Source organism: Salvia hispanica, chromosome 2, assembly GCF_023119035.1.
Source record: "Salvia hispanica cultivar TCC Black 2014 chromosome 2, UniMelb_Shisp_WGS_1.0, whole genome shotgun sequence".
Taxonomy (NCBI): Eukaryota; Viridiplantae; Streptophyta; class Magnoliopsida; order Lamiales; family Lamiaceae; genus Salvia; species Salvia hispanica.
The window spans coordinates 39,085,480-39,111,333 of record NC_062966.1 but is presented as its reverse complement, the minus strand read 5'-3'; the positions used below and the strand labels follow the sequence as shown (position 1 = coordinate 39,111,333).

The 25,854-nt window shown below is 35.7% G+C and overlaps 5 protein-coding genes across 6 annotated transcripts; all 5 read left to right on the top strand.

Annotated features, from left to right (window-relative positions):
- Nucleotides 1-3,304: 3,304 nt before the first annotated feature.
- On the top strand, nucleotides 3,305-5,421 carry LOC125208252. The gene is made up of 2 exons (XM_048107833.1): nucleotides 3,305-4,068; nucleotides 4,151-5,421. The coding sequence occupies exons 1-2, from the start codon at nucleotides 3,335-3,337 to the stop codon at nucleotides 5,352-5,354; spliced, it is 1,938 nt and encodes a 645-aa protein (XP_047963790.1). The 5' UTR covers nucleotides 3,305-3,334; the 3' UTR covers nucleotides 5,355-5,421.
- A 3,045-nt stretch (nucleotides 5,422-8,466) lies between these two features.
- Nucleotides 8,467-10,675, top strand: LOC125208348. The gene is made up of 2 exons (XM_048107940.1): nucleotides 8,467-9,268; nucleotides 9,357-10,675. The coding sequence occupies exons 1-2, from the start codon at nucleotides 8,484-8,486 to the stop codon at nucleotides 10,561-10,563; spliced, it is 1,992 nt and encodes a 663-aa protein (XP_047963897.1). The 5' UTR covers nucleotides 8,467-8,483; the 3' UTR covers nucleotides 10,564-10,675.
- A 2,863-nt stretch (nucleotides 10,676-13,538) lies between these two features.
- LOC125204953 lies at nucleotides 13,539-15,761 on the top strand. Its single transcript, XM_048103726.1, has 2 exons — nucleotides 13,539-14,386; nucleotides 14,457-15,761. The coding sequence occupies exons 1-2, from the start codon at nucleotides 13,620-13,622 to the stop codon at nucleotides 15,619-15,621; spliced, it is 1,932 nt and encodes a 643-aa protein (XP_047959683.1). The 5' UTR covers nucleotides 13,539-13,619; the 3' UTR covers nucleotides 15,622-15,761.
- A 3,469-nt stretch (nucleotides 15,762-19,230) lies between these two features.
- On the top strand, nucleotides 19,231-20,616 carry LOC125203306. Its single transcript, XM_048101622.1, has 2 exons — nucleotides 19,231-19,264; nucleotides 19,354-20,616. Exon 2 carries the CDS (start codon nucleotides 19,367-19,369, stop codon nucleotides 20,573-20,575), a length of 1,209 nt encoding a protein of 402 aa, XP_047957579.1. The 5' UTR covers nucleotides 19,231-19,264; nucleotides 19,354-19,366; the 3' UTR covers nucleotides 20,576-20,616.
- Nucleotides 20,617-23,305: 2,689 nt separating this feature from the next.
- LOC125205010 lies at nucleotides 23,306-25,513 on the top strand. Of its 2 annotated transcripts, XM_048103797.1 has the most exons (3): nucleotides 23,306-24,111; nucleotides 24,191-24,900; nucleotides 24,997-25,513. In XM_048103797.1, the coding sequence occupies exons 1-3, from the start codon at nucleotides 23,309-23,311 to the stop codon at nucleotides 25,416-25,418; spliced, it is 1,935 nt and encodes a 644-aa protein (XP_047959754.1). In that variant the 5' UTR covers nucleotides 23,306-23,308; the 3' UTR covers nucleotides 25,419-25,513. The 2 variants fall into 2 exon arrangements, with proteins under 2 accessions (XP_047959754.1, XP_047959753.1); XM_048103796.1 differs by having other exon boundaries at nucleotides 24,191-25,513.
- Nucleotides 25,514-25,854: the final 341 nt, after the last annotated feature.

Genomic DNA, 25,854 nt, shown 5'->3' with positions numbered 1-25,854 from the left:
CAAATCAAGTTCAATGTTAACCTTTTTTTTCTTGTATACCGTTTATGTTTGTGTGTGTTATGTTTAATTCAATCAAGATTGTAGCTTCTTTTTAATTTACAGTTTCTGATACTTAATTTTACTCCTTCATGCACCACGAGTATTTCTTTCAGTATTAACTTGTGATCATTCAACTTCAGTTCAAATTATATTTTAATATTCATTTTTTCAAATTCAGGACGTTTGTAACAGTAAAATCTTTGAGTTGAATTCAAAGGAAAAAAGCAAAAGGTAAAGACAATAAGTATATGAGAGACCAAAAGACAAATTACAAGACAAAGAGAAAGGCAAAAGTTACATTCTTTTCTTTTCTCATATTGAAAGATTTGTAAGTATGATTCTTTTATTCCAATTATGTGAACTGGTCACCTATGAAAGCCTAATTAAGTAGTCAATTAAGGGAATTTTTTGAAAAATCTTGTTGTTGTTTATAGTACAATAAATATGACACAATGGCAAAATAGAGTGCAAGAATGAAAAAATTGATCAAATAACATACGAATATTTAGTGAAGTTGAAGACCGACGAGTGTTGGTTTATAAACCAAATAAACTCTAGAATCTAGATAGTTTTTTGGGATGAGTTTTTCTGTTTAGACTATAAACCCCGCTCCAATGCCGGGCATTAGAATTAATTACACCAACTGGACTCACAGTTGTGATTCAACTTCATTACAAGTTAAAACAGTAAGAAATGCTAAAAATCTTTGAATTGAATTCAAAGAAAAAAGTAAAAGAGAAAGACAATATATGAGAAAGCAAAAGACAGAGAAAACCAAAAGTTACATTCTTTCCTCATATTGGAAGTTGTTTTATATTCTTCTATTTTAATATATGTGAGCTGGTTACCTATCAAAGTCTTAAATAATTAATTTCATGCCAAATTAAGTGGTTACTGAATATATATGAATAAAAATGAAAGTAAAAAAAAAAAAAAAACAGGAAATAAAGTATTTTGAGTTTGATGTGTTGTTTAATGCTTTGTTCATTGGGGCATTTCATCAAACAAAATGTGAGCACTGAAATTTTCAAGGAATTGCGAAACACGCACAAGAAACTTATCCTATCAAAATCAGTCCCTAAAGTAGTTTTATTAGCTCCTCCTCAGTCCCTAAAAAAATTGCCACGTACTCCCTCCATTCCAAAAGAATATTCACTTTGAATTTAACACACGTTTTAATACAAAATTGATAAAGTAAGAGAGAGGTAGAAAGAAAAAATATTTAATGTATTGTTAATGAAGAATGAGTCTCATCTTAATAGAGAGAAAATGGTTTCCAAAATTAGAAAGTGCATATTCTTGTGGGACGGACCAAAAAGGAAAGAGTGCATATGGAAGGAGTATTTCTATTTTCGTCTGTCCCATAATATTTATCATATTTCACACTTTATTCTCGATCACATTTTATTATAAAGTGGTTGTTTGATGACCAAAAATAAGGTATTATTATATCAATAGTAATCATACAAAGTTAAATTAGACGTGATGGAATTATGATTACATAGGAAAAGCAAAAGATAAAAGAGAAAGAGACTGAAAGAAAAGGAAAAAGAAAAAGAGTTGTTGCTTGACATATATACTTTGCTAACATTAAATTATGGAGTTTCCAATAAGTGATGTGGCTGTGGGTGAGGACCTAATTGGAGCTTTTCTAAGGAGACAAGGAGTTGGTGCACATACACTCATTCCTCATCAAAATGATGTTGATTATGAGTAAGGGGTGGGTCGATACGATAATATCGTATCGAAAACAAATTCGATATATCGAACTTTCGATATAAAAAAATTTCATATCGTTATCGTATTGATATTTCGATATATCGTACCGAAATCCGATATATCGTTAAATATCGATATATATCGAAATTTTCGATATATATAGATATATATCGAAAATAAAATATCGATATATCGAAATTTTTTGATATATATCGTATTTTCGATATAAAACGATATATCGCGATATAAGGAAATTCATATCGTTATCGTATCGAAAACTTACGATACGATATCGTATCGTATCGAAAATTACGATATATCGAAAATTCGATAATTTTTCAATACGATACGAGCGATATATCATTTTTTTGGTATTTTTCCCCAGCTCTAATTACGAGTTCCACCATCACAAACTCATGCTAGTCTCCTCACCATCATTATCACCGTTTCAAGAAGAAGTTTTAGAAGAAGAAAATAGTGATGATGATGATGAGGAAGACTACTCTTGTAGATATGTGATGGGTGCATTACTTCAATACTGCTGAAACAAACATCATCTTCGTCTTCGTCTTCATCAACTAGTAAAGATTGCTACTACATGAGATGTAGCATCAGCTCATGCAAATACTATCTTCACTTGGCCTGCTTTCAATTGCCAACTCAGATCTCTTCTCTTCCTCTCCTACACAAACATGATCACAGCCTTGTCCTTCAGTCCGGTGACAAACTTAAACCATGGGAGTCGTCATATTGCAGACTTTGCAAAATATATACGAGTGGTCTGTTTTATGGTTGCACAAAATATGAAGACTTCAAAGTAGATATAAAGTGCGCTTCAATGCCGGACACCATATATCATGCAGCTCACCCTCCACACCCCCTTAACCTTCTCTCCCGAGTAGGTACTTTCACAGGAGGTCTCAATTTCTATGATGGCATTATAATTATAGGTATGCATGCTGCAGCTGTGATTTCAGCGTGCACTTTGAATGTGCGGTGCTGCCGGCATCAACCACCAGCCTTAAATTGGACAAGCACCACCCGCTGCCTTTGACGCACAATGCCACTCTTAACCGTCCCGGTGATTTCTACTGCGATCAATGCGAAAAACAAATGAATCCAAAAAGGAAAATAGTTTACTCCATATTTTTAGGGGAAAGAAGGAATAGTATATAAAAGTGGGTCCACATTTTACTAAATTTTTTGATTCACTTTCCTTTACAAAATCAAACAATTTATTAAAATCCGGACTAAGCCAAATATGTGATATTTTAATGTGGACCGGAGAGAGTAAGAAACAGGTTTTTATGTGTGTGTCTAATTGAGAAAAACAAAAGGCAAAAGGCAAAAGACACGAGACAAAGGGAGAGTGAAACACTTTGATTATTGTGATACATTATTCTTTGCTGAAATGGGAAGTTGTTGCATGTATGTTTTACTATATATACATTTGGTCGTCTGGACACCTCATCACACACACACAGACAAATACAAGAAGTAAAAAGAAAACACACACACACACATAAGAATGAGTGAGAAAGTAGAAAATGAGATAGAAGAGAAGGAGGAGAGAGAGATGGTTGATCATTGGAACCATGAGCATCCACTTACTTTGGTGGAAGCTCCTGCAGGAGGATACTGTTTTGGGTGTCTAATGCTTTTCAGAAGAGGAGAGAAATGTTATACATGTAGCCAGGAATGTGGGTATGAAAGGCTACTACATGAAGACTGTGCAGAGGCGCCGAGGAAGATCAGGCACGCAATGCACCCTCAACACATACTCACTCAACATATCAGAACTGGACCCTTGTTAAAGTGCTGTTCAATCTGCCAATCGTATGTCTTGGGAATTTTCTTCAGATGTACGAGCGCAGAATGTGCGTATGTGATACATATCAGATGCGCGCAGGGCAGCGACATGATGTATCCAGCTGAAGGTGACAAGCGGACCATACACCATCCGAGTCACCCTGAGCATCAACTCTTGTTCCTGAGGAGAAGTTGTTCATTCATGTGCGATGCTTGCGGCACCACAGGCGCCAAGGGGAGTTCCTACACATGCACCAATGATGTTTGTGAGTATTGGATCCACGAGAGATGTGCTTCCTTGCCTCACACCATTGAAAGGGAAGAACACCATCACTCCCTCTCTCTCTCTTTTCATGTCCCTCCTCAATATCTCAGATATGACTACCATTGTGATGTGTGCTTAAAAAGATTACACTCCAAAAAATGGATATATCATTGTGAGCTTTGCAGCTACGTTGTCCATCTCAATTGCGCCTTCAAGAAATTGCTCCCCACCACAAGGTACGTGCATGTAATCAATATTCTTGATTATGTATGTTCATAATTGTAATGTTGAAATATGTGTGTTTTTTATTGAATGTAGAGAGAAAGGGATTATGGAGTTTCCAATAAATGATGTGGCTGTGGGTGAGGACCTAATTGGAGATTTTCTAAGGAGACAAGGAGTTGATACACATACAAATTCACTCATCCTTGACCATCAAGATGATGATGTTGATTATGAGTTCCATCATCACAAACTCAGATTAGTCTCATCGTCATCATCATTATTTCAAGAAGAAGAAGAAAATGGTGATGATGAGGAAGATTACTCTTGTAGAAAATCGGAGTTAATATGCAATGGATGCATTACTCCGATACTTCTGAAACAAACATCATCATCATCTTGTTCTTCATCATCTTCTTCTTTTTTAGGTAGTAAAGATAACTGCTACTACTACATGAGATGTAGCATCAGCTCATGCAAATACTATCTTCACTTGGCGTGCTTCCAATTGCCAACTCAGATCTCTTCTCTTCCTCTCCTCCATCAACATGAGAACGAGAATGAGAATGAGAATGATCACAGCCTTGTACTTCAATCCAGTGACAAACTTAAACCATGGGAGTGGTCATTTTGCAGAGTCTGTAGGAAAGTTACTAATGGTCTGTATTATACCTGTGCAAAATGTGAAGACTTCAAAGTAGATATAAAGTGTGTTTCAATGCCGGACACCATATATCACGCAGCTCACCCTCCACACCCCCTCATTCTTCTCTCCCCACGAGGTGTCAATTTATGTGATGGCTGTAATGGCTTCATTTGGTATTATCAATATGGTTATGCATGCGGCAGCTGTGATTTCATGGTGCACTTTAAATGTGCGATTTTGCCAGCATCAACCACCAGCCGTAGATGGGACAAGAACCACCCGCTGCCTTTGACGCACGACGCCACTGTAAACCGTCCCGGTGATTTCTACTGCAATGAATGCGAGGAAAAAATGAATCCCAAACGTTGGATGTATCACTGCCGCAACTGCGATATATCCTTCCATCCAGATTGCTTTTCAACTACAACCGGCTACTATAGGAACATCAAGTTTGGTCAAAAATATGTGATCGCCGGAGCTCACTGCCACACTCTCACCTTTCAACTTCTCACTACAAAACGTCGCTGCGACGTTTGTCGTGAGGATAGGCATAGAGAGCATGGATTTTACTGTGCATCATGCATCTTCTTCATTTGTTTCGAAGCTTGCGCTGAAAAAATGATCAAAGATGGCAACATTAAGGCCGTCTACTGACAAAACAAGTTCAATATTTACCTTTTCTCTTGTATACTACAAGTAGTGTTTTTATCTTAACGTTTATGTTTGTGCGTGTTATGTTTAATTCAATCAAGATTGTAGCTTGTTTTTAATTCACAGTTTCTGATACTTAATTTTACTCCTTCATGCACCTACGAGTATTTATTTGTTGTACAGTACTTAATTAACTTGTGATCTTTCAACTTCAGTTCAAATTATATTTTAATATTCATTTTTCCAAATTCAGGACGTTTGTAACAGTAAAATCTTTGAGTTGATTTCAAAGAAAAAAGCAAAAGGTAAAGACAATAAGCATATGAGAGAGCAAAAGACAAATTACAAGACAAAGAGAAAAGCAAAAGTTACATTCTTACAGTAGTGTTTGTTTGTGTATGATGAAGATTGTCGCTTGTATTTAAAGTATGATAATATTACATTTTTATTCCATGCTTAATTAAAGATTAGCACCTTATATTACTTGTGATTCAATGAAAGGGAGGAGTTTGCACCTTATAAATCTAGGAAAAGGTACAAACATATGCTAGCTAGAAATTAATATCTTCACGTATAAATACGATATCAATTTAATTATATTTATAGCATTGTCAGTGTCACTCATACATTGGTTAACTAGATACTTATAAAAGGAAAAGAAAAAGGAGATTATTTGAGTGAAGTACTTTTGTCAATGAGTTGCGTTATTCATTGCTGAGATGGGAAGTTTTGTTACGATTCCATTTTCGGTCTGGTTAATGTTTCCGTATAGCTCTGTTTGAAATTAGGAGTTCTAATCGAGTCAAACACGAGTTTTAAGAAACACTATAAAAGAAGGTTGGTGAAAAAAGATAATGGAACACTGAAATACTATGATGTCATCAGCTACGAATGTGGCAGCTGTACACTAGTACTATAAGTTTGGAGCTTTTTGCTCCAAATCATAAAAATAATATCATTGCAAATTAATTATTGAAGTTGATTTGGGTGCTGCTTTTTATGATTTGAGATACACATAATTTTGTATTTCATTGATGAACAAAATTAAATTTCAAACAGATAAGTTTCAGCTGTTTACAAACATCATGTTAAAAGGAGGCACCCCCTATGTTGAATGCTATTTATGCTCCACCAACTTGCAATGAATTTTGCTATACACATATGGTCATAAAATAATTTTGTTTACTTCAATACAAGTCAAATAATTTTGTTATACACATGGTAGAATTAAAGCATAAAATAAATTGTTGCATCTAGTATACGTAGACAAATTATTAGATCTTAATTCTAGTTTCCGAGTTAAAGATTGACCGAGTTATGGAGTGATCGGAAATGAAATTAGTACTATATGATTTACATTTCGTGATAATTTGAATATATTAGATCCATTTTATTCATATTTCTAAACAATGAGGCCCAACATTTTTTTATAGTGGTCTAAAGGCCATCCACCAGTGTAAATTGGGCTAAATAAACCTTTTCAGTGGCCCAACTAAATACCATAGAGGCCTAAAGTGGTTTTCTTAGCCATATGGAGTAGCATATAGGGGCTGTTTGAGGTAAAAAATAAAGTACTCTTATATTAGTGTTATATCAATAGACAATATAGTATTGTCATACAAAGCAAAAGAGAAAGAGAAAGAGAAAGAGAAAGAGAAAGAGAATGAGAATGAGAATGAGAAAATATAAGATTATATCGGGAAAGCAAAAGAGAAAGTGAAAGAGAAAAAGAGAAAGGGGATTTGTATAGAGTATTGATTATATCGGAAAAGCAAAAGAGAGAGAGAGAGAGTTGTTGCTTGATTACTAATGTACTACTACTATTACTTTATCCGTATTGTGTTAATTGATATATTTCTTTTTGATACGGAATTTAAAAATGGGAAATTGGTCTCTAATATCATGAACTTTGTCCAAATTTTGATTTTCCATGAACTTTTAAATTAGTACCATAAATCATGAACTTTCATATTAGTTTGGTATTTCCACGACAGATCAAGAGTAAAATCCGGTTAGCTTATATGACATTTTGAATCCTATTTAGCTGAATTCTTATAAATGACATTTCATGTTGGCATATCTATTTGGAATATTAAACACAATACTACTTTTATTTAACAAAATAAAACTCTAAAAATAAAGAAAACAAAATAAATTTAATAAAAACATAAAGAATTCAATTAGAAACACACACTTGTGACGCTACACTACAAAAATTAAAAACACAAAACCTTGTTTCTCTCTTTCACAAACGCTAGAAAAACATTTTAGTGAATTTCTTAAAAAAAATCTTGAATTTTTGGGGAAATACCAAACTAATCTAAAAGTTCATGATTTATGGTACTAATTTGAAAGTTCATGGGAAAAACCAAAATTTGGGCAAAGTTCATGATATTAGGGACCAATTTCCCGTTTAAAAATAGTGTGTTAAATGGATGGTAAATAAAGTAAGAGAAAATAAAGCAAGAGAGACGAAGAGAGAATAAATTAAAAAAGAGAGTTACTTTTTGCCAAAAATAGAAATGACTCATTATCTTCAAACTTTCCAAAATAAAAAAAATGACGCAATCAACTGTCCCTTATAATTTGTCACCATTTGACCTTACACGGATTTTAAGAAATGTAATAAAAAGTGGGTTGGAAAGTTAGTGGCACTTGAGTCATACTTTTTATATAATATTAGTTTTATAATAAAAGTGAATGAGAATGAGTTAGTGAAAATGTGGAATATGAGATTCACTTCAAAAAATGATAAAAGTGAAAGGTGATAAATTTTTAGGGATGGACGAAAATGAAAATAAGACTAGGATTATCGATTGGAAATGACCAACCTACATTATTCTTTGCTGACATGGGAAGTTGTTGTATGTCTCACTATATATACATATGTTGGTGTGGACACCTCCTCACACACACACAGACAAACACAAGAAGTAAACAGTTTCTTATGTGTGACACGCGACAAAGGGAAAGTGAAACACATTGATTATTGTGATACATTATTCTTTGCTGACATGGGAAGTTGTTGTATGATTCTATAGTATTAGTATGTTTCACTATATATACATAAGTTCGTCTGGACACCTCCTCTCACACACACAAGAAGTAAAAAGAAAATACACACACACAAGAATGAGTGAGAAAGTAGAAAATGAGATAGAAGAGGAGGAGAGAGAGATGTTTGATTATTGGAACCACGAGCATCCACTTACATTGGTGGAAGCTCCTAGAGGAGGATACTGTTATGGATGTCTAAGTTATTTTACAAGAGGAGAGAAAGGCTATGGGTGTAGCCAGAAATGTGGGTATGAAAGGCTACTACATGAAGACTGTGCTGTAGCGCCGAGGAAGATCAGGCACGCAATGCACCCTCAACACATACTCTCTCAACAACTCAACACTAAGGGGGGTGTGAGGGGCTTCTGTTCAATCTGCCAAAGGTATGCCTGGGGAATTTTCTACAGATGTACGAGTGCAGAATGTACGTTTGCTATGCATATCAGATGCGCGCAGGGCAGCGACATCATGTATGCAGCAGCCGAAGGTGGCAAGCGCACCATACACCATCTGAGTCATCCTGAGCATCAACTGTTGTTCCTGAGGAGAAGTTGTTCCTTCAAGTGCGATGCTTGCGGCACCACAGGCGCCAAGGGGAGTTCCTACGCATGCACCAATGATGATTGTGAGTATTGGATCCATGAGAGATGTGCTTCCTTGCCTCAGAATATCCAAAGGGAGGAACACCATCACTCCCTCTCTCTCTCTTTTCATGTCCCTTCTGAATATCTCAGATATGACTACCGTTGTGATGTATGCAGTAAAAGATTAGTAACCAACCATTGGGTGTATCACTGTGTGCTTTGCAGCTATGTTGTCCATCTCAGCTGTGCCTTTGACAAATCGCTCCTCACCACTAGGTATAATCAATACTCTTGTCTTTCTTGAAAAAGTGTTTGTTTATATATATATATGTTGAAATGTGTGTTTTTGTATCATTGAATGTAGAAAGAAAGGGATTATGGAGTTTCCAATAAATGATGCGGCTGTGGGTGAGGACCTAATTGGACCTTTTGTAAGGAGACAAGGAGTTGATGCACATACACTCATCCCTCATCAAGATGTTGTTGATTATAAGTTCCACCATCACAAACTCACATTAGTCTCATCATCATCATCATTATCATTTAAAGAAGTTTTAGAAGAAGAAAATAGTGATGATGACGATGAGGAAGACTATTCTTATAGAAAGTCGGAGTTAATATGTAATGGGTGCATTACTCCAATACTTGCGAAACAAACATCATTTTCATCATCTTCTTCTTCTTCTTCTTGTTTAAGTAGTAGTAAAGATAACTACTACTACATGAGATGTAGCATCAGCTCATGCAAATACTATCTTCACTTGGCATGCTTCCGCTTGCCAACTCAGATCTCCTCTCTTCCTCTCCTCCACAAACATGAGAATGAGAATGATCACAACCTTGTCCTTCAATCCGGTGACAATCGTAAACCATGGAATTGGAAACTATGCAACGTCTGCTATATAGAGACGAATGGTCTGTTTTATAGTTGCACAAAATGCAATTACTTCAAAGTAGATATAAAGTGCGCTTCAATGCCAGACACCATATATCACGCAGCTCACTCTCCACACCCCCTCAACCTTCTCTCCAACGAAGATACTTGGAGACAAGGTTACAGTTCTTGTGATGCCTGTAATGATCTCATCAAGTATGGAAGAAATAGCTATGCATGCGGCACATATAATTTCATCGTGCACTTTCAATGCGCGGTGCTGCCGGCATCAACCACCAGCAGTAGATGGGACAAGCACCACCCGCTGCTTTTGACGCATGACGCCACTCTAAACCGTCCCGGTGAATTCTACTGCAATCAATGTGAAGATTCAATGAATCCAAAGAGTTGGATGTATTACTGCCGCAGCTGCGATATATCCTTCCATCCGAGTTGCTTTCAAACTACATTCGGCATGTTTAGAAACATCAAGCTTGGTCAAAAATATGTGATCGAGGGAGCTCACTGCCACACTCTCACCTTTCAAATTCTCACTACAAAACGCCGCTGCGACGTTTGCCGTAAGGATAGGCATGATTCTCTTGGATTTTACTGTGCATCATGCATCTTCTTCATTTGTTTCTACCGCTGCGGTGAAAAAATGATCGAAGATGGCAATGTTAAGGCCGTGGACTGACAAAACAAGTTCAATAACCTTTTTCTTCTTGTATACTAGTAGTGTTTTTATCTTACCGTTTATGTTTGTGTGTGTTGTGTTTAATTCAATCAAGATTGTAGCTTCTTTTTAATTTACAGTTTGTGATACTTAATTTTACTCCTTCATGCACCTACGAGTATTTCTTTGTTGTACAGTATTAATTAACTTGTGATCATTCAACTTCAGTTCAAATTATATTTTAATATTCAATTTTTCAAATTCAGGACGATTGTAACAGTAAAATCTTTGAGTTGATTTCAAAGTAAAAAGCAAAAGGTATAGACAATAAGTATATGAGAGACCAAAAGACAAATTACAAGACAAGGAGAAAGACAAAAGTTACATTCTTTTCTTTTCTCTTATTGAAAGATTTGTAAGTATGATTCTTTTATTCCAATTATGTGAACTGCTCACCTATGAAAGCCTAATTAAGTAGTCAATTAAGGGAATTTTTTGAAAAATCTTGTTGTTGTATATAGCACAATAAATATGACACAATGGCAAAATGGAGGGCAAGAATGAAAATTTTGATCAAATAACATACGAAAATATTTAAATAAGTCGTCTTTTGTGAAGACCGACGAGTGTTGGTTTATAAACCAAATAAACTATAGTATCTAGATTAGTTTTTTGGGGTGAGTTTTTTCTGTTTAGACTATAAACCCCACTCCAAGTGCCAGACATTAGAATAAATAACACCAACCGGACTCCTAGAAAAGTAAAAGAATAAGACATTCTTTTCTCACATTTTGAAGTTTGGTTATTTCCATTTTGTTTGAGTTAGTTATGATTAAAGAATTGAGGTGCAAATAAATTCTAACATGAATTCTAATTGAAGTCAATACGCCATGCCTTCAAATATACACAAATTTTTGCCAACAAGGCAACAAATAATCAGAGATCAAATACATCTAAGATTTTACCCTACCATGCATATATATGAGTAATGATTAAGCACCTCTTTCGTTGTTAAGTTGTGATTCAACTTCATTTCAAGTTATAACAGTAAGAAATGCTAAAATTCTTTGAATTGAATTCAAAGAAAAAGTACTCCCTCCGTCCCATAAAAGTTGAGTCGTATTCCTTTTTAGTCCGTCCTAACAAAGTTGAGTCATTTCCTTTTTAAAGAAAAGACAAAAACATCTAATCACTCTTTTTTCATTCCATCATTTACTTTACTCTCCTTATCTTTCCTACTTTTTTCATCTCTTCTATTTATTTAATATAAATTCTTAACCTCCGTGCCCAAAAGTTTTGTCTCAACTTTTATGGGACGGAGGGAGTAAAAAATAAAGACAATATATGAGAAAGCAAAAGACAGAGAAAAGCAAAAGTTACATTCTTTCCTCATATTGGAAGTTATTTTATATTCTTCTATTCTACTATATGTGAGCTGGTCACCTATCAAAGCCTTAAGTAAGTAATTTCATGCCTAATTCAGTGGTTAATGAAAATATATTAATACAAGTGAAAGTAAAAAAAAAAATCAGGAAATAAAGTATTTTGAGTTTGAAATTTGAGAGCTAGAGTGGTTTTTTATGAAAGATAATAATACAAGGAATCGTGAAACTCATGAAATCAGTGCTGATTAGCTCCAATACAACTATTCTAAAATCAACTGAACCAAATTAAGATAATGAATAATCACAGTAATAAATAAAGCAAAGTAAGATAAGAAGAAAACATCAAATAAGGACTTACATAACAATCTTTCTGCAACTCTGCGTTGAAATCGTTTTCTATGAACATTACCCTTTTCTTGTTTGGTAATGGATTGGTCTTGAAAAAGTTGCAATTGGGACGTTGGATAAAGCATTGCCACTCTTATAAATTGGGCTTAACCTTTTCAGTGGCCCAACTATATACCATAGAGCCCAAAAGCTTCAATTTTGATTATAGTTAGAGTAGTTTTATTAGCTCCTCCTCCGTCGCCCAAAAATTTATCACATATTTCTATTTTCATCTGTCTAATAATATTTGTTATATTTCATATTCCTTCCGTCCCATTCAAGATGATCACCATTTCTTTTTTGTTTGTCCCAATCAATATGATCACTCTTCAATTTTGGAAATAACCTCTTTCATTTCTCATCATTAAAATATTTAACTACTTTTTTTCTCTCTACTTTATTCTACCTAACAACACCTCCTAAAATTCCGTGCCACTCAAGAATATGGCCATCTTGAGTGAGACGGAGGGAGTATTTGATAGTGAGTCTTATATTCCATTAACTCATTCTTAAAAATATATGTATTATAAAGTGATTGTTTGTGGACCAAAGATAAAGTATTACTCCCTGCGTCCCTAATAATTAGTCAATATTTGATCCGACACGAGTTTTAAAAAATGTAATAAAAAATGGGTTGAAAAAGTTGGTGGAATATGAGTCCTACTTTTATATATTAGTTTTATAATAAAATGTGAGTGTGTGAATTAGTGGAACGTAGGATCCATTATAAAAAATGGAATGAGAGAAAAAGAAGATTGTTTGAGTGAATTAATATGTTACTTTGACGACATAGGAATTATTATACTATTATAATTCTAGAACATAGTATTCGAAAAGAGAAATCATCAAAGCACAAAACATAATAATTGAGAGAATATATTTATTCACACAATCAAGAAAAGAATAAACAAATGGTAATTACATGGAAAAGGGAAAGCCAATGCCGAAGAAAAAGGAGATTCTTTGAGTGATGAACTTTCTCAAAATCATTACACAAAAGTATTGTATTAATAGATGTCAGTCAAAGTTAAATCTAAAACGTTATGAAAATATAATCAAATTCGAAAAGCAAAAGAAAAAAGAGAAAGAGAAAGAGAGAGAATATTGTTTGACTGAATTACTCATTTAGTATTACTTTAATGGAGTACATACTTTAATTTGGTGAGATTGTAAGGATTGTATGATTCTTGCTTTTGAAAATGTATGAAAGAGGAGTAAGTACAAATAGTGTTTATATGTATGGTGGTCTAGATACCCACACAAAGATGGTGAGATAGATATTGAGAAGGAAAAAAAAAAGAGAGAATGAGTGAGAAAGGAAAGGAGATGATTGATCATTGGAGCCACAAGCATCCACTTACTCCGGTCGAAATTCGTGAAAGAAATTACTGTTATGGGTGTGAAGAGCTGTTTGGGATCGGAGAGCAAGCTTATGGATGCAGAACCGAGGGATGTGGCTACACAAGATTATTACACGAAGAATGTGCAGACATTGCGAGAGAGATACGCCATCCATCGCACCACCCTCAACACGTACTCATCCAACGCCACAAACATGAATTAGGGGTGTGTCGTATATGTCAAAGGGATATTTGGAGCATTGGTTATAAATGCTCCAAATGTGATTTCCAGATGCACCTGAGATGCGCACAAGGTGGTGGCATGGTCGATACAACGGGCAATGATGATGATGATGATGAGAAAAGGCGCAGCATCATTCGTCATCCAAGTCATTCCGACCATGAATTGAAGTTGTTGAGGAGAAGTTGTTCCTTCAAGTGTGATGCTTGTGGAACCACACGCAAAGATAGTTCCTACACATGCACCGCATATGGTTGTCAATATTGCATCCATGAGAAATGTGCTTCCTTGCATGAAAGATTCAAAAGGGAAGATCATCATCACTATCTCTCTTTGTCCTTTCGCGTCCCTTTTGAATATCTCAATTTCAACTACAAATGTGATGTGTGCAACACATTTTTGCTGCCCAACTATTGGATATATCATTGTCAAATCTGCAGATTTATTGTCCACGTCAAGTGCGTTTTCAACAAGCAGCCTCCCATCATTGAGTATGCTTTATTTCTATGTCACTACTTATTATATTATCCTTCTGTTATCTTAATTATTCATGTCCAACAGATATATTGGGAAAGACATTATTCATCTTCCAGCGAATGAGGTAGCCGAGGAACTAATTACACCGTTTGTGATGAGACAAACTGAAGGAGGAGGAGGAACATTCATTCCACCCATCAACATCATCCCTGCTGCTACTGTTGATGAGTTGGTGAATGTGAAATATAAGTTCATTCATCACCAACATCAACTCACTTTAGTCTCATCTGACGATCCAAGCCAAGATGAAGAAGAAGAAGACGAGGAGAATTATGGAGTGAGATCAGAATTGATATGTGATGGGTGCATCACTCCTATATCATCATCATCATACTACTATATGAGTTGCAGTGAATGCAAATACAATCTTCACATTGCCTGCTTTCACTTGCCATCTCAACTCTCCTCACGTCCACTCCACCAACATGATGATCACCAGCTTTTCCTCCAATCTTTGGACAAACGCCAACCTTGGATCTACCAATATTGCAGTGTGTGTGAGTATAAAACTAATGGGCTGTTTTACACTTGTACAAAGTGCAGGTTCAAAGTTGATATCAAGTGTGCTTGTCTGCCGGATACCATACTTCACGCAGCTCACCCGCAGCATCTCCTCAAATACGTGACTCAGTCGGATCTACGCACAGATATCAACCAACGACACTTGTGTTGTGCTGCTGATTGTGGCAATGACATAGACTATTATGATTGTTACAGGTGCTGCAGCAGCAGATCATGTGATTTCACAGTGCACGTTAGATGCGCTTTGCTGCCTGCATCATTCAGCAGCCGTAGATGGGACGACCTACACCCGCTGCTGTTGACGTACGACGCCACTCTCAATCGTCCTGGCGATTTCTACTGCGATCAATGCGAAACACAAATGAATCCGAAAAGTTGGATGTATCACTGCCGCCCCTGCGATTTATCCTTCCATCCTAAATGCTTTCCAACTACATCCGGCGAGTTTAGAAACGTGCAGTTGGGGCAGGAATATGATGTGAATGCAGAAATCCATCCTCACCCTCTCACCTTTCAACTTCTCACTACAAATAGCCGCTGCGACATTTGTGGTTACAATGAGAATGAAAATCAAGGGTTCTACTGTGCATTATGCAAATTCTTCATTTGTCTCTACAGCTGCGGTTTAATAATGATCAAAGATGGCAACATTGAGGCCGTGGATTGAAGAAAAAGCTCAATTGTGTGTTTTTGTCTTACCTTATTTGTTTGAGTGTGTTTTAAATTTAATGAAGGTGGTAGCTTGCTTCTTTTTTTAAATTACAGTTGCTCAAATTTTTACTTCTCCATATGCATGCTTGAAGTTAAAGATATGAGCAATGATTGCTTATCCAATTCTCAGACTTTTCCTCAAAGTAAGATGGCAAAAAATCTATGAGCTGAATCCAATGCAATGTTGTACTCTTGTCACAAACTGTGAGAAATGCAAAAGACAGAGACAAAGATAAAAAAAAGAAAAAATTCTTTGATTGAATTAAGTGGTGATTGCTTCATATTCTTTTCTAATATTGGAAGTAGTCATGTCATGTATGATTTATGTATTCCAATTTATGTAAGCTGGTCTCCTGTATGTAAACTTGTGATTCAACATCAGTTCAAATTAAATTTTTTAGATTTTTAGTATTTGTTTTTTAAAATTAAGGGAACGCGTCTTAATGTAGATATAGGAAAATTTTGAAGAAATAACATATGAATAATTAATGAACGAGGTTTATAAATCAAATAAGCCCTCTCTTCTAACAGGCCGGTCTCTAGGGACGAGATTTAGTGTTGGACTATCTGTTGCCATTCAGTGTGGGTCATTAGAATCCGTAGCACCCACCCACTCTGAGAAAAGCAAAAGACTAATGCATATATATGACTAATGATTAAGTACCTCTTTCGTTGTTAAGTTGTGATTCAACTTCACTTCAAGTTATAACACTTAGAAATGCTTAAAACCTTTCAATTGAATTCAAAGAAAAAAAGTAAGAGATTAAGACAATACATGAGAAAGCAAAAGACAAAGAGTAAAGCAAAAGTTACATTCTTTCCTCATATTGGAACTTGTTTTCTATTCTTGTATTCCAATATATGTGAGCTGGTCACCTATTTAAGCCTTAAGTAATTTCATGCCTAATTCAACGGTTAATGAAATTATATGAATAAAAGTTAAAGTAAAAAAAAAATCAGGAAATAAAGCATTTTGACTTTGATGTGTTGTTCTGTTCTCAACAACAACTAATAAGTTGTGAGCTAGAGTGGTTTTTTCTGAAAGATAATAATACTTCGTTCATTGGGGCATTTCATCAAACAAAATGTGAGCACTGAATTCGTAAAACCATCACATTAGAAGAACATCAAAAAGGACTTGCATAATAATATTTCTGCAACTCTACGTTAAAATCGTTTTCTATAAACAGTACCCTTTTCTTGATAAATTCAACCTGAAATGGTAGAACATGTATTGGTCTTGAAAAAATTGTGATTGGGCTGAATATTGAACATTTTCCGGCCCAACTAAATACATAGAGCCTAAAGCCTCAATTTAATTAGAGTTGGAGTAGTTTTCTTAATCATTTAGTGGCTGTTTGAGGACAAAGAAATATTATATTTTAGTGTTATATCAATAGTAAAGTAATCATACAAAGTTAAATTAGACGCGATAGAAATATGATTATTATATACGAAAGTAAAAGACGAATGAGAAAGAGAAGAAAAAAAGGAAAAGGAAAAGGAAAAGGAAAAGAAGAGTTGTTACTTAAATATTCCTTCTTCTCACCCTAAGTGACATAGTGATACGTATCTTTTCCATATTTTGTTAAGATATTCAAGGATTCACATATGTTTTCCATATCTTTTTTTTCTTGATCATTAAGTTAGTTTTTAGCATTATAAATAAGAGCTATTGTAATTATTTGAGAAATCAATCAATAGAATATCAATATTATCGTTCATTTTGCCTGCGACACGCATTTATCAATCGCCGATCTACGGAGGCCGGTCAGCCCGATAGGAGGTTTAACTATGTGTAGGAGTATATTTTTTTGGGATGTCCCATTCCAAATGATATATTTCTTAGTTAGAAATGTCACTCTTTCTACTTTTTCTTCTCTTTTACTCCCTCCGCTTGCCATTAGGAGTCCAGGATTATCATTTTATTCCGTCCACCATTAGGAGTCCCGATTCATTTTTAGTAAAAATAGTAGACAGATCTCACTTTCCACTAACTCATTCCACTCACATCGAGCAAGAATTACTGAATTAGTATGAGAAATGCAAAAGACAAAAGACAAAGTAGATTGTTTGATTGAAATACTTTGGTTTTGCGATACATTATTGATTATTCTTTGTTGAGATTGAAAATATTTCCATAGCTCAAAGTTCTGTTTTACTATGCATATATATATGTTGGACAGTGGGCACCTCCTTACACACTGTTGGAGACGTTCTCCCCAACTAATCGGTTATCTCTCTTCTCGTGGGTAGACGCTAATCAAACCCTCGACAATCTCGAGAATTCAATCACGAATCTGCTGTTTGGCGGACGTATTCCGTTTCACAGCGAGAATTTGAAGAAGTTCTTTTAACACACGTTAGGATATAGGTAAAATATTTCATTCATGGGGAAAAAGTTATTGAACGAAATACCCTATTTATAGACTAAGGACCCTAGGACGGTTCGACCTAACTTAGGTATTCGGGAAAGAACTGTAAAGAAAACCCGAACGGGGCTTATAGTTTCGGCCCGACTCAACAATAATTTAAATAAGAGTTCAAAATAAAATCAAAGCAAAAATAATAAAAAAAACAGAGCAAATTCTAACAGCAGCGTCTGACTCTCTTCAGCTCTTGAATTTGCTCGGCTGCTTCAGCTTTTCTCGCGGCCTCAACACCCTTGTGTTCGTAGCGTCTCCAGTTCCTCTACCGTGCCCCGTTACTCTTGCCTCCGGCACCACGTCAGCCTCTGTCACGTCCTGCTCGCTCATACTCTCCTTCTCCATAGCCGATGTTACGGGGCTGCTCGTATCACACACACACACAAGAAGTAATCACACAAAGTTAAATTAGACGTGATAGAAAATGATTATTATATACGAAAGTAAAAGACGAATGAGAAAGAGAAGAACAAAAGGAAAAGAAAGAGAAGAAAAAAAGAAAAAGAAGAGTTGTTACTTAAATATTCCTTCGTCCCACCCAGTGATATAGGAGTATATTTTTTTGGGATGTCCCATTCCAAATGATATATTTCTTAAGTTAGAAATGTTACTCTTTCTACTTTTTTTTCCTCTCTTACTCCCCCCGTTCGCCATTGGGAGTCCAGGTTTATCATTTTATTCCATCCATCATTAGGAGTCCCGATTCATTTTTATTATGAATAGTAGGTAGATCTCACTTTCCACTAACTTATTCCACTCACACCGAGCAAGAATTAGTATGAGAAATGCAAAAGACGAAAGACAAAGGAGATTGTTTGAGTGAAATACTTCCGTTTTGTGATACATTATTGATTATTCTTTGTTGAGATGGAAAATATTTCCATAGCTCAAAGTTCTGTTTTACTGTTTTACTATGTATATATATATATGTTGGACAGTGGGCACCTCCTTTCCTTACACACACAAAAACACAAGAAGTAATCATACAAAGTTAAATTAGACGTGATAGAAATATGATTACATCCGGAAGGCAAGAGACAAAAAGAGAAAGAGAAATATTAAAAAAAAGAAAAAAAAAAAGAAAAAGAAGATTTTTTATTTAAATATATACTAAGTACACTGCTATGTTGTCCATCTCAACTGTGCCTTCACCAAATCGCCCCACGTCACAAGGTATAATAATCATCCATGTCTTTCTTCATTATGTAAATATGATATTATTATACGTGTTGAAATGTGTGTTTTTGTTGCGTTGCTTGTAGAGAGAAAGGGATTATGGAGTTTCCAATAAATGATGTGGCCGTGGGTGAGGACCTAATTGGAGCTTTTCTAAGGAGACAAGGAGTTGATGCACATACACTCATCCCTCATCATGATGTTGTTGATTATAAGTTCCACCATCACAAACTCACATTAGTCTCCTCCTCAGCATCATCATCACTTCAAGAAGAAGAAGATGAAGAAAATAGTGATGATGATGATGAGGAAGACTACTCTTGTAGAAAGTCGGAGTTAATATGTGATGCGTGCATTACTCCGATATTTCTAAAACAAACATCATCTACTTCTTCTTCTTCATCTTCTTGTTCAGGTAGTAGTAGTAGTAAAGATTACTACTACATGAGATGCAGCATGAGATCATGCAAATACTATCTTCACTTGGCGTGCTTCCACTTGCCACATCAGATCTCTTCTCTTCCTCTCCTCCACCAACATGAGAATGAGAATGAGAATGAGAATGAGAATGATCACAGCCTTGTCCTTCAATCCGGTGACAAACATAAACCATGGAAGTCGACATATTGCGGAGTCTGCTGTACACATACGAATGGTCTGTATTATGCCTGTACGAAATGTGATGATGGCTTCAAAGTAGATATAAAGTGCGCTTCAATGCCGGAAACCATATATCATGCAGCTCACCATCCACACACCCTCAACCTTCTATCAAAAGAAGATACTGAGATGAGAGCTTCCGATACATCATGTGATGGCTGTAACGATTATTTCTGGTTTTCTAATAATAGCTATGCATGCGGCAGCTGTGATTACATCGTGCACTTTGAATGCGCAGTGCTGCCGGCATCAAACACCAGCGGTAGATGGGACAAACACCACCTGCTTTTGATGCACGATGCCACTCTAAACCGTCCCGGTGATTTCTACTGCAATCAATGCGAGAAACAAATGAATCCCAAGCGTTGGATGTATCACTGCCGCAGCTGCGATATATCCTTCCATCCGAGATGCCTTGTCACTACATCCGGCGGGTTTAGAAACATCAAGTTTGGTCAAAAATATGTGATAGCCGGAGCTCACCGCCACACTCTCACCTTCCAAATTCTCACTACAAAACGCCATTGCGACGTTTGTCGTGAGTATAGGCATGGATGGCAAGGATTTTACTGTGCACCGTGCATGTTCTTCCTTTGTTACTACTGCAAAAAAATGATCGAAGATGGCAACATTGAGGCTGTGGATTGAAAAACAAAACTCAATGTTTACCATTTTATTCTTCTACATTTTATACCGTATTTGTTGAGTGTGTTTGTTATTTCTAATTTAATGAAGCTTGCTTTCTAAAATACACTTGCTCAAATTTTTACGTCTTTAACCCGTGATTATGTGTTTCTTGGTAGTGATTGAACATCAGTTCAAATACATATTTATTTTTTTCAAAATCACGATATTTATTTTTTTCAAAATCACGATGTATTAATGTTCACCATATAAGAGTATTTCCTAAATTAAATATGTAACCCAACTTAATATAAAATGTGAGCAACGGTGGATAATCCAACTCTCAGACTTTTCCTAGAAGTAAGAAGGCAAAAAAATCTATGAGCTGAATCCAATGCAATGTTGTACTTGAGAGAAAAGCAAAAGACAAAGACAAAAACAAAACAAAGAGGAAAAATAAAAAAAAAAGGTGATTCTTTGATTGAATTAAGTAGTGATGTCTTACATTCTATTCTCATATTGGGAGTTTTGTATGATTCTTCAATTCCAAGTAATAAGTTGTGAGCTGGATTGTTTTTTTTTCTAAAAGATAATACTACCTCATTCAACATTCTTTTCTCATATTTGAAGTTTGGTTTATTCCAATTTTCTCACGTGTTTCTGAAGGTTTGTATTATTATCAATCAATCAATTTAATATGAAAGCTTTGTTTATTAGAAGACTAGGTTACCCTCACCTAATCAACCTACTATTATAGACCCCATCTTCTTCATGAACATGGCATGCGTTCTCTTCTTCACACACTCATACACTAATTAAAAACCTCTCTACGTACACTGGCAGTAGGGCATTCTATTTCTTTGTTGTATTAACTTGTGATTTAATTTCAGTTCAATATTCACTTTTTCAAATTCAAGACATATAAATGTATATCATAGTATACTACTAGTAATATCAGGACGAAATGCTAAAAATCTTTGAGTTGAATTCAAAGAACAGTAATAATGTCTCATTGACATAACATTTCTTTTATATATATTTTTTTGTTAAAAAATGTCTCATTGACATAACAAATAGTAATAATGATTTTAGCCAGCCCAATTGTAGTGGTCTAAAGGCCATCAATATCCACCAGTGTAAATTGGGCTGAATAAACCTTTTTAGTGGCCCAACTAAAGTCAATAGAGGCCTAAAGAGTAGTATTCTTAGCCATATGGAGCAGCATATAGCGGCGGTTTAAGGACAAAAATAAAGTACTACCTCCGTCTCCCAAATTTTGACACATCTTAGCCCAGTACAGATTTTAAGAAATGTAATGAAAAATGAGTTGAAAAAGTTGGTGGAATGTGAGTCCTACTTTTAAAGTATTAGTTTTATAATAAAATGTGAGCAGGAATGAGTTAGTAGAATATGAGATCAACTCCAAAAAATGGTAAAAAGTGAAGTGTGTCAAAATTTAGGGAATGGATCGATAACTGTGTCAAAATTTGGGGGACAGAGGTAGTATTTAATATCTTAGTATCATACTCCATCAATAGTATTGTAGTCATACTCATACAATATAAAATTACACGTGATAGATACTCCATCGTCCAAGAAAGATTGTCCCATTTTTCCATTTTCGTCGGTTCCACAAAATTTGTCCTATTTTAATTCTTACCATTTTTGGTAGTGGATCACATATTACACTAACTCATTCCTACTCACATTTTATTATAAAATTAATATATAAAAGTAGGACTCACGTTCCATTAACTTTTTCAACTCACTTTTCATTACATTTCTTAAAACCCGTGCCCGGTCAAAATGGGACAATCTTTATCGAACGGAGGGAGTATATGATTATATCGGAAAAGGAAAAGGAAAAGGAAAAGGAAAAGGAAAAGGAAAAGAGAAAGAGAAAGATTGTTGAAAATATAGTATTCCTTCATGTATCTATTAAATAGGAGTACCTTATACTCCCTCCGTTCCAAGATAAGCGACTCATATTTTTTTTGGGCCGTCCCAAGATAAGTAAGTCATTTCCTTTTTTGGCATTCTCATTCTTACTTTTTCCTCTCTACTTTATTAACTCTCTTACTTTATTCACTTTTCACTTTACTAACAAAATCCCATTTTCTTAAATCTTGTGCCGAAAGTTTTGGCTCACATCTTGGGACGGAGGAAGTAATTTTTTTTGGGACGATTATCAATAAAGTTCCATTTTATTTTTATCGTTTGTGGTAAATGGACCTCGCATTCCATTAAACCATTCTACTCACAATTATTATAATATTCTCTCCGTCCCTCAAAAATAGGAACTTTTGAAATGACACGAATTTTAATGTAAAATTGATAACGCAGTGTGTTACTGGAAAATGAATCCTGTCTCATTAGAGAGAGAAATTTTGAAAGTTTTCATTTTTAGGAGACAGACTAAAAAGAAAAAAAAATTCTATTTTTAGTATATAAAAGTGGGTTCACATTCCACTAAAATTTTGACCACTTTTCTTTATAAAATTAAACAATTTCTTAAAACTTGGATGGGCCATATATGTGACATTAATGGGGACAGTAGGAAGAAATAGTTTTTTATGTGTGTGTCTAATTGAGAAAAACAAAAGATACGAGATAAAGGGAGAGTGAAACACTTTGATTTTTGTGATACATTATTCTTTGCTGACATGGGAAGTTGTTGTGTGATTCCATAGAGTACTTTTCACTATATATACATAAGTTCGTCTGGACACCTCCTCACACAAACACAAACACATAAGAATGAGTGAGAAAGTAGAAAATGAGATAGAAGAGAAGGAGGAGAGGGAGATGTTTGATCATTGGTACCACGAGCATCCACTTACTTTGGTGGAAGCTCGTGGAAGAGGAACCTGTTATGGGTGTCTAAGGTATTTTATAAGAGGGGAGAAATGTTATGTATGTAGCCAGGAATGTGGGTATGGTGTCCAACTACATGAAGACTGTGCAGAGGCGCCGAGGAATATCAGGCACGCAATGCACCCTCAACACACACTCACTCAACAATTCAGCCTTTATAGAGTGGGAGGAGGCCGCTGTTCAATCTGCCAAAGGAGTGCCTTGGGAGTTTTTTACACATGTGCGGATGCAGAGTGTTCGTTTGTGACGCATATCAGATGCGCGCAGGGAAGCGACATGATGTATCCAGCTGAAGATGGCGAGAAGCAGCAGAGCAGCAGCGGTGGCATAAGTCATCCGAGTCACCCCAAACATGGACTGAGGTTTCTGAAGAGGAGTTGTTCCTTCAAGTGTGATGCGTGTGGCACCGCACATGCCAAAGGGAGTTCCTACTTGTGCAACAGAGATGATTGTGAGTATTGGATCCACGAGAGATGTGCTTCCTTGCCTCAGAATATCCAAAGGGAAGATCACCATCACTCCCTCTCTCTCTCTTTTCATGTTGCACCTCAATATCTCAGATATGACTACCATTGTGATGTGTGCATAAAAGGTTTACACTCCAAACAATGGATATATCATTGTGAGCTTTGCAGCTATGTTGTCCATCTCAGCTGCGCCTTTGACAAATCGCTCCTCACCACTCGGTATAATCAATACTCTTTCTTGAAAAATTGTTGGTTCATATATGTTGAAATGTGTTTTAATTTGTTGCATTGCATGTAGAGAGAAAGGGATTATGGAGTTTCCAATGAGTGATGTGGCTGTGGGTGAAGACCTAATTGGAGCTTTTCTAAGGAGACAAGGAGTTGATGCACATGCACATTCACTCATCCTTGATCATCAAGATGATGTTGATTATAAGTTCCACAATCACAAACTCAAATTAGTCTCCTCCTCATTATCATCATTTCAAGAACAAAAAGAAGAAAATAGTGATGTTTATGATGATGATGAGGAAGACTACTCTAGTAGAAAATCGGAGTTAATATGTAATGGGTGCATTACTCCGATACTTGTGAAACAAACATCATTATCATCATCTTCTTCTTCGTCTTCTTGTTCAGGTAGTAGTAGTAGTAGTAAAGATAACAACTACTACTACATGAGATGTAGCATCAGCTCATGCAAATACTATCTTCATTTGGCGTGCTTCCTCTTGCCAACTCAGCTCTCCTCTCTTCCTCTCCTCCACAAACATGAGAGAGATTACTGCAGCCTTGTCCTTCGATCCGCTGACAAACTTAAACCATGGGAGTGGTCATTTTGTCTAGTCTGTAGGAAAGATACTAATGGTCTGTATTATGCTTGTACAAAATGCAATGGCTTCAGAGTAGATATAAAGTGCGCTTCAATGCCGGACACCATATATCACGCAGCTCACCCTCCACACCCCCTCAACTTTCGTTCTGCACAACATACGCTTAAGAGACAAGGTTTCATCAATTGTGATGCCTGTGAATACTTAATATATGAAGATAACAGCTACGAATGCGGCAGCTGTGATTTCAGCGTGCACTTTAAATGCGCAGGGCTGCCGGCATCAACCACCAGCCTTAAATGGGACAAGCACCACCCGCTGCTCTTGACTCACGACGCCACTCTAAACCGTCCCGGTGATTTCTACTGCAATCAATGCGAGCAAGAAATGCATCCCAAGCATTGGATGTATCACTGCCGCAGCTGCGATATATCCATCCATCCGAGATGCTTTCTAACCACATCCGGCGAGTATAAAAACATCAAATTGGGACAGGAATATGATGTGAAAGCAGAAACCCATCCACACCCTCTCACCTTTCAACTTCTCACTACAAAACGCCGCTGCGACATTTGTGGTAAGGATAGGCATGAAGAGACTGGTTTTTACTGTGCATTCTGCAACTTCTTCATTTGTCTCAACTTCTGCGGTGAAAAAATTATCAGAGATGGCAACATTGAGGCCGTGGATTGAAGAAAAAGCTCAATTGTGGACTTATGTTTTTGTCTTACCTTATTTGTTTGAGTGTGTTTTAAATTTAGTGAAGGTTGTAGCTTGCTTCTTTTTTATATTTTTACAGTTGCTCAAAATTTTACTTCTCCATATGCATAAAAGTTAAAGATTAAGGGCATCTTTCTTAATTAATTATACGTAACCTGTGATTATGTGTTTCTTGGTAGTCATTGAACATCAATTCAAACTAATATTTATTTTTTCAGAATCAGGACGTATGAATGTTCATCATATACCACCCTCAAAGTTATTAATATGATTTTTTTACTAAACTAATACTATAACAAAATTTAATAGTATTATAAAATATGAGCAATGATTGCTTATCCAATTCTCAGACATTTCCTAGAAGTAAGATGGCAAAAAATCTATGAGCTGAATCCAATGCAATATATGT

Excerpts from the sequence above, each read along its gene's own strand:
- LOC125208252 (XM_048107833.1), top strand. The coding sequence starts at position 3,335 with ATGGTTGATCATTGGAACCATGAGCATCCACTTACTTTGGTGGAAGCT. Across the intron at positions 4,069-4,150 it reads AAATTGCTCCCCACCACAAG|AGAGAAAGGGATTATGGAGT; the intron begins GTACGTGCATGT and ends TATTGAATGTAG.
- LOC125208348 (XM_048107940.1), top strand. The coding sequence starts at position 8,484 with ATGAGTGAGAAAGTAGAAAATGAGATAGAAGAGGAGGAGAGAGAGATG. Across the intron at positions 9,269-9,356 it reads AAATCGCTCCTCACCACTAG|AAAGAAAGGGATTATGGAGT; the intron begins GTATAATCAATA and ends CATTGAATGTAG.
- LOC125204953 (XM_048103726.1), top strand. The coding sequence starts at position 13,620 with ATGAGTGAGAAAGGAAAGGAGATGATTGATCATTGGAGCCACAAGCAT. Across the intron at positions 14,387-14,456 it reads AAGCAGCCTCCCATCATTGA|ATATATTGGGAAAGACATTA; the intron begins GTATGCTTTATT and ends CATGTCCAACAG.
- LOC125203306 (XM_048101622.1), top strand. The coding sequence starts at position 19,367 with ATGGAGTTTCCAATAAATGATGTGGCCGTGGGTGAGGACCTAATTGGA.
- LOC125205010 (XM_048103796.1), top strand. The coding sequence starts at position 23,309 with ATGAGTGAGAAAGTAGAAAATGAGATAGAAGAGAAGGAGGAGAGGGAG. Across the intron at positions 24,112-24,190 it reads AAATCGCTCCTCACCACTCG|AGAGAAAGGGATTATGGAGT; the intron begins GTATAATCAATA and ends CATTGCATGTAG.